At 33.0% G+C, this 8767-nt stretch overlaps 1 protein-coding gene across 1 annotated transcript; it reads left to right on the plus strand.

Moving 5' to 3' along the window:
• The first annotated feature begins 5120 nt into the window (after positions 1 to 5120).
• Positions 5121 to 8263, plus strand: LOC126892549 (uncharacterized). Its single transcript, XM_050662114.1, has 2 exons — positions 5121 to 8136; positions 8200 to 8263. Exon 1 carries the CDS (start codon positions 5160 to 5162, stop codon positions 6867 to 6869), a length of 1710 nt encoding a protein of 569 aa, XP_050518071.1. The 5' UTR covers positions 5121 to 5159; the 3' UTR covers positions 6870 to 8136; positions 8200 to 8263.
• The last annotated feature ends 504 nt before the right edge of the window (positions 8264 to 8767 follow it).

The raw sequence follows: 8767 nt of genomic DNA on the forward strand, positions 1-8767 counted from the left end.
CTCTATCCGATTTCGATTTTTAGTACGGTTATTTTTGAATATTTTATGGAATATTGAATTTATTCCAAAAATTTCTATCGAATTTTGAGATATCAACCGATTTTGAATATTTTTATCTAACTTTTGCATATGCTATTATTAAATTTTTATTGAATTTTTGTCGAATATGTATACCATTATTGAATCTTTATGAGCCAGTTGTTTTATTATTGATATTTATTGATTCTATAGATACATTTTAATCGATTTTGTGTTAAATTTTGTATGATATGAACCTGAATTAATATTTTTTGAGTGATAAATGATATTTTTTTAATGAATAATGATTAGTGATGACATACGTTGATATAAGAGCTTAAGATAAACATTGCTATAAGCAAGAGATATATTTTTAACGAACCGACCTGATGAGTCGAGAGAAGAAATTTGAAGAAGAACTATATAGATAAGAAGAAGAACTAACAATATTATAAGCTAAATATTATGAGGCAACTAGAGACAATAAGAAACCCACTGCTCTTGTCAAATTAGGAAGGTACTAAGTGATTTATAGAAGCTTGAAAGCTTATTAGAGACCCACTCTGTGTTTTGAAGGGTACCTATTTTATTCATGATTATTCGTGAATAAACAACGGCCTCAAAGCAAGGGATTGAGGTTGTGATATTTTTAGAAGAATTTGAACCGCATAAAATACCTATTTCGTGTTTTGAGTTAACCATACCACCTTAATGGTGCGTACAGATCAGGGCGAAAATTCGCGTTAATATTGGCGGAGAACTAAGACATCTGAGTGAAACCTCTTTTATTAAGGTAAAACGAAGGTATCGGAGCTAGTATATGAAGTGATGATTATGATGTTATATGAAATGATATGAGATAAATGATATATGATTGTTATATGAAATATGTATATGAAGATGAATTATATGAGTTGTAGTACCAGACAAGGAGAAAAGAAAGAAAAAAGAGAATTTTTAGTAAAATATGTGGGAAAAATGAAAGAAGACACATAAAAATTGCAAGAAAAGAAGCAAAATTAAGAAGATACTAAGCAAATAAGTAGCTAATCATTCAAATATGTCTAAGAATTAAAGCTGTAAATTTTTTTTTCTAAAGTAATGTTAATTATAAATAACTTATTTTTAAATGTAGATAATGAATTCAGGTTAAATTTTCGCGGAAAATGGAAGTGTTTGAATTAAGGATAGACAATATCTTACAATAGTGTTAGTAGATAGTAAGCAAAGGGACACAAAAAGTGAAGTTCTTAGATAGATTAAATCTTTAGGATAGGTACAAGAGAGTTATTGAAAGTTTTATAGAGACATATTAGAAGTTTTAGAGAGATTACATTTTTATTATAGGTACAATATTTTAAAGTTAGTAAGGCGTATATAAATAAATCAAAAGAAGACTGAAATAGGAATTATTAATAGAGTAAAGGATACATTTTTTTTACTTGTTCGAGTAATATTAGCTTAGCTTAGGACTTTTAGTTAGATACGAGATTTTTAGTTAGGTAGATTAGATTATTCCCCTGCTTATAGGAGATGCATATAGGCACTAAAAGACTATATTAAAAATCCCGATAGGTTTAGTCACTGTTTTTATGTGGACACTGTTTTGTGAATGGAGAAAAGACTAAAAAGCAAGACGGAACAGAAAGTGAATTAGTGATAATAATAAACAATTTTTAGGATTAAAAAAAAACCGGTTTAAAATAGGAAAAATAATATACATGCTTAGGGTATTAGGATAGTTAGGAAATTTAATTTTTGAAAATAGGTATTGAATAATAGGGTTGAAGTATTAGGTAACCATAAACATTTTGTAAAAGGGAAAGAGGAATATATCAATCAGGGAGATGTAATATCATTAGGACAATCTATATAGAATAATATGTTTTAAGTTAATTTTAAATAACCTTATAAGATATGTATTAGTGAAGTGACATTGAACTCAGGTGAACCCATAAGACGTGTTGTTTTGAGTTAAGAATAAAATATAAAATAGACGACAAAACACGAGAGAATGAATTATATTATTGTACGTAGAATTGTGAAATGGTTTGGCTGATATAATGTTATTGTTTATAATACACTTCAAAGACTTGTAAATAAAGTATGTTGTAGCAGATGAAGCAGTAATTATTTAAATAAGGACTATAAGGGTTAATTGTATACCAACCCTTCAACATTCCTTACATCTACATACTTACCAATTTTCATGAAAATCGATGGAGGTTCAACGAAATCGGAGGTGAAAACCTTCATTGACTCCACTATATGTATATGTCCTTATCTGAATGTCCTTATATGAATTTAAAATCAATAAATTACAAGTGAAACAAAATAATACTAATACAATAATAACCATAAATGTGGATTATGAATGATATGTACATTAAAAATTTTGATTTAGGACTACATATGTCGTCAATGAATATTGCACTTAACCATTAAGGGTCGGTACTTTCTCTCAAAATTAAACCCCGGTTAGCGGAATTTTGCATGACAGAATTCCTCTAACTGGGGTTTAATCGGAACAGAAATTACCAGCCCTAAGATAATTATTACATTGCTACATATTATCTTACCACTGTACAAAACCTTCTGCGTTAAGATATGATGTAAATTCATCACGGACATCTAAATTTACCTGTCTTAAACGCACAACACGCCAAAGTTATTTTCTGAACCTTGTCTGGGTTTAGGTTTATTGTGGCCAGAAAAATCTTAAATCTATTAGCCAGATGCCCGAATGCCTTTTACACTACCCTTCTCCCTCTACTAAGTCTATAATTAAAAAGCCTCTATGAGCAGGTATATTTCTAAATGCATATGGCTTCAAAATATGCCCACAGGAACTGGTTTAATTCTTCTGGGCAATGGCTTATCTTCAGGCATGTTTATGGTTGTTTAGGCAAGGTATAGATCAGACTGCGGTATGTTTCCCCGTGGCTAAAAATCTAAGTGTGATAATTAGTCTATCTCTTGCACTAATGCGTCCCGGAAATTAGTGTCACGTTTTTATACAAGGTGTCTCACCCAAACAAAGCAGCTTTTCAAAAGTTTCTTTGGACATTTGCAACAATTGTTTGAATTGCTTAAGTTCTTCCTTAAATTTTCTATTTATCATATGCAAACCTGCTTTATTGGATTTGTCTTCTAGCCAGGGTCTTACCGACCATTTTCTTTTAATATTGAATGGATTAAAGCTGGAGAAGCCAATATTAATGCAACAGCAGCAGCCTTTCTTTTCTGTAGTTTTGCTACACGTGGGTGCTGTATTTTATTCAGAATTCTATAGATTATATATATATATATATATATATATATATATATATATATATATATATATATATATATATATATATATATATCAAACAAATGAAATAGAGAATGTGGAAAAATCCCCTTACGAACAATTCACACATCCACCATTTCAGGTTGGGAAAAATTTCTTGAATAGAATCAAAGATCCAAACACCTGTTCTTAGAAATGTGTTTCGCCCTCTTCAACCTCTCTGGGCTTATCAATAAAGATGAGAGGTTGAATATCTTTAGACACATTCCATCAAAAAACAACATTCGAGACCCAGACATAGCAGGAGCGTATATCTACGCCGCATAATCTGACCATGACAGCCTCACGTTTTAATTCCCTAATTACTATAAGTAAATATATGTTTGAAAAACAAAAACACAAAAGATGTAAATCTTTGAAACACACTCAGTGATCAAAAGATCTAAGTTATTGGTTTACCGACCAAACGTAACTAAATCAAACAAATGAAATAGAGAATGTGGAAAAATCCCCTTACGAACAATTCACACATCCACCATTTCAGGTTGGGAAAAATTTCTTGAATAGAATCAAAGATCCAAACACCTGTTCTTAGAAATGTGTTTCGCCCTCTTCAACCTCTCTGGGCTTATCAGTAAAGATGAGAGGTTGAATATCTTTAGACACATTCCATCAAAAAACAACATTCGAGACCCAGACATAGCAGGAGCGTATATCTACGCCGCATAATCTGACCATGACAGCCTCACGTTTTAATTCCCTAATTACTATAAGTAAATATATGTTTGAAAAACAAAAACACAAAAGATGTAAATCTTTGAAACACACTCAGTGATCAAAAGATCTAAGTTATTGGTTTACCGACCAAACGTAACTAAATCAAACAAATGAAATAGAGAATGTGGAAAAATCCCCTTACGAACAATTCACACATCCACCATTTCAGGTTGGGAAAAATTTCTTGAATAGAATCAAAGATCCAAACACCTGTTCTTAGAAATGTGTTTCGCCCTCTTCAACCTCTCTGGGCTTATCAATAAAGATGAGAGGTTGAATATCTTTAGACACATTCCATCAAAAAACAACATTCGAGACCCAGACATAGCAGGAGCGTATATCTACGCCGCATAATCTGACCATGACAGCCTCACGTTTTAATTCCCTAATTACTATAAGTAAATATATGTTTGAAAAACAAAAACAAAAAAGATGTAAATCTTTGAAACACACTCAGTGATCAAAAGATCTAAGTTATATATCTAAGTTATATATATATATATATATATATATATATATATATATATATATATATATATATATATATATATATATATATATATATATATTTTCTTCTGTACATTCCGATATAGCATTCATTCATCGACAAATGTCCAATATCTTCTTCCAACTTGAATCTCTCCTACCTTCTAATATTCTAGATCAATATGAAGCTTCCCTTATCAAAAAATACACTTTCTTTCTAAATAATTCTATGTCTCATCTCCAAAAAAAACTGTGCAATCTAGGGTCCTCTCCTTTCAATCAGTTACCATTTCATGACAAATGGATAAAAAATCTCACCAATATCCAAATCCCTAGAGATGTCTCAAAACTACTATCTCTCGGACCTAAGTTCGGACTACAAGCCTCGTTTAAAGATTATTCCGTATGTAATCTCTTAGCAGACATAGAAAACATACTATCACACTCTGAAGCAAACGAACTTCTCGAACTTAGATCCTCTGCCAACAACATTCTTACTAACTTCTCACATAAACCTCCCAATGACAGATCCGATATCGATATCATATATCAACAAACTTCCACATTCCTAAAAGAACACCCAGATCTAATGGTATTAACTAGCGATAAAGGTAATGCCACAGTCCTGATGATGAGAGAACAATACCTAAATCTGAGCCAACAACTCGTAGATGATAGTAAATACTATCAGCCACTCCTCCGCAACCCCACATCAACCTATACCAACAAAATCAATAAATACATCACTGATCTAAAAAACAAAAATATAATTGATGAGAAACTAGCCAAATCCCTCCATAATTACAATGGCTACGCCCCCAGGTTCTATTGCCTTCCCAAAATCCATAAGCCCCAACTGAGTATGCGTCCCATATTATCGTCAATAAATGCTCCAAATACCAATATTGCCCAATTCTTAACCGACATCCTTTCCAAAGCATACAACTATAAGAATGACATCAATATAATAGATTCTTTCCAGTTCAGTGATTTTATCAACAACTATCAACTGCCAAGTGAATATGTCTTAGTAAGCTTTGACGTGGTTTCTTTATTTTCAAATCTTCCATATTCAAGCGTTGTGACTTCCCTCAGAAACCATTGGAATGAAATCCAACCTCACAGTCCAGTATCGTGGGAAACTTTTTCTGAATTACTAAAACTTACATTTGATACCAATTATCTTATATTCAACGACAAATATTACCGTCAAATTTTTGGAACGCCCATGGGATCGTCGATTTCCCCCATCTTAGTCAATTTCGTACTTGACGATCTCATCAACGACAGTATCAGTAAGTTAGATTTCCAAGTTCCCTTTGTAAAGCGTTATGTCGATGACTTAATCCTTGCAACACCACCAGATAAGATTCAGAGCACCTTATCAGTTTTTAACAGCATTGATACTCACCTCCAATTTACATGTGAGTTAGAGGTTGAGAATAGCATACCCTTTTTAGATATGCGAATCATCCGCACAAGGGATAACACATTGGGTACCACGTGGTACAGGAAAGAAATGGCGAGCAACCGTTTCCTAAATTACCACTCTGCTCACCCAATGAGATATAAACATAACCTCGTACAAGCTCTTAGCCTTAGAGTACATACATTGACACATACGCAGTACAAAGACGAATCTCTGGGTCTACTTAAATCCATCCTCATTGACAACTCCTATCCCATACCCATCATCAATAAATATCTATTTTCTAAAAGCTACGGTCGTTCTATTTCTGAGGCACCTAACGGTGAAATATTAGCTTCCATTTCCAATAGCATACAGTCAAACCATCCCCCGATCACTTCTGAACGAGCCATAAAATATGCTTCCCTCCCGTATTTTCCACAAGTCACAAATAAGCTTACTAAACTGTTCAAAAATTTACCCGTAAAAATAGCCCTAAAAAACGCCAAAACTGTCGGAAAGTTGTTTTCCAAATCCAAAACTCCTTTGAGCACTATAGAACATACTAATGTTGTGTACAATATTCCGTGTGCTGAGTGCCACTCCTCCTACATAGGCCAGACTAGTCGATCGCTTTTAGGTAGACTTACTTCACACAAAAGTGACATTAGGATGTCTAAACCCTCTTGTGCCCTAGCACAACATGCCATTTCCACTAAACATCATATCGACTTCACTAAAGTCAAAATACTCGCCAAACATCAAAATCATCAAAGACGCACCTTCATTGAGATGTGTGAAATTCTCAAAAATCCATCTGCTTTAAATAAAAGAACTGACATCGATAATTTGAGCCAGGTTTACCATTCTCTCATCATACACAATAAATAATCAACATATGTGTATGTGTGTATATGTGTGCATGTGTATATATGTCTATATATGTATATGTGTATGTATGTTCATACATATATGTAAGGTGTTGCCTACAGCCAGGCTTTTTTTCCCTTCCGTCAGCCAGGACTTCCAATTCTTGTAGTCAATCTTCACAGTCTTCGTCTTGCAACCCTTTCTTAGACACAGCCTCCGACTTCATTTTTCCAAGATTTTCTCGGTCGTCCTCTTCTTCTTGTTTGTCTTGGGCTTCATTCTGCAACCTTGCCATCCATGTGTTTTCTGCTCCGCAGACGTGACCGTATCATTCAGTCTTCTCTCGTCCTTATAATGCAGGGCATATTTTTCCATTGCATCTCTCCTCATCTCCTCACTTGTTACTTGGTCTTTCTTGTGAGACCACAACAATTTCCCAGTTTTCCATTTCGATTGGGAAATGCGCTTTTGGATTGATTTGTTTATGACCGAAATTTCGGAGGCATATGCCATGATGCTTCGTACAATTATTAAGTACATCACATTTTTCTTTGTTCTTTCCCTTGATGTTCTTATTCCAGATCATTATAGAGTTGTCTGATGCAAGATCTGTTGTCCCAATATATTTTTCATTTTTATTTCTGCCCCTGCTGTTCCGTTTTTCGACATTACAAAACCCAAATTTAAAATTCCGTTCCTTTTATTCCTACTTATCTATTGCCAAATCATTGACGTCTTCTTCCGATATTGCTAAGTAGTCCGTTTTTTCATATCTATTTCCAGGCCCGCCGGTATTTTTTTTTATAACCCACATAACCCATATTCTGAGATGCAAAGATTCAAATAATTCTGCCATAATAAATCCCATCTTACATAACAAACAAATCAACACAACCCATATTCCGAGATTTAAAGCTTCAAATAATTCTGCCACATTATTCTACCCTTCGAACAAAAAATTTCTCTAACACCCCTGTATAAGTTAAGTCAATATTCTACCTCTTACTCAAGGGCTTGAGCCATAAATCTTACAAACATGCGTGTCGTCGGCTAGTGGGTGGATTTGGCATAGGGAAAAATAACATCTCATTTGCCGCTAATTCGTCTAACGGTGATCAACTACAAATGAAGGCTTCAGTGAGATTCAAATCACCGAATTAAATAACTAGCCAATGAACATTAATACATGGTGTATTTTTCCGCAGTGTATCGTTAAGTTGTTGTTATAGAATGAGTAGTATCTGTAGAATTTTTGTTTTAACATCTTAAACATACTACAAATTGCTTTGTAAGTATTATATCACTTTTGTTAAGGTTATTTATACTTATAGACTTCATCCTTTATTTGTAGTGAACTGATGAAGCTTTCGAAATTGTAAAGCGAAACGTTTTCAATATATCAATGAAGTAGTTGACTTCTTTATTTAATTGCCAACTAAATTGACCGATTCAACCTCTGAATTCACTAGCTGAATACCTTTAAATATATATATATATATATATATATATATATATATATATATATATATATATATATATATATATATATATATATATATATATATATATATATATATATATATATATATATCTGTACCGGGTGTCCCAATAAGAATGGCGCTCGGCCATATCTCAGGAACCGTTTATAGTACAGCTTTGGGAAAAAAAAATTTATAACAAAAGTTGCCTCGAGAAAAGCCTGGAAATTATTTTCATAATTGTAAGTCCACCGCTAGAGGGCGTAATTGAATATCAAAAATTAAAAAATCGAAATTTTACAAAATTTGCCTAATGAAAGGGCAGTGGAAATCCGATTATCGTATTCTTCATAAAATTCTGCGCATATTTTATTTCACAAGTTTAAGTCTACCTGTGCAAATAAGAGGTGGGGGTGAGTGGGAACCTTATGAAAAAATCGT

Source organism: Diabrotica virgifera, chromosome 9 (assembly GCF_917563875.1).
Source record: "Diabrotica virgifera virgifera chromosome 9, PGI_DIABVI_V3a".
Lineage (NCBI taxonomy): Eukaryota > Metazoa > Arthropoda > Insecta > Coleoptera > Chrysomelidae > Diabrotica > Diabrotica virgifera.

What these genes read in the sequence shown, in the direction of transcription:
- LOC126892549 (XM_050662114.1), top strand. Translation starts at nt 5,160, where the DNA reads ATGGTATTAACTAGCGATAAAGGTAATGCCACAGTCCTGATGATGAGA.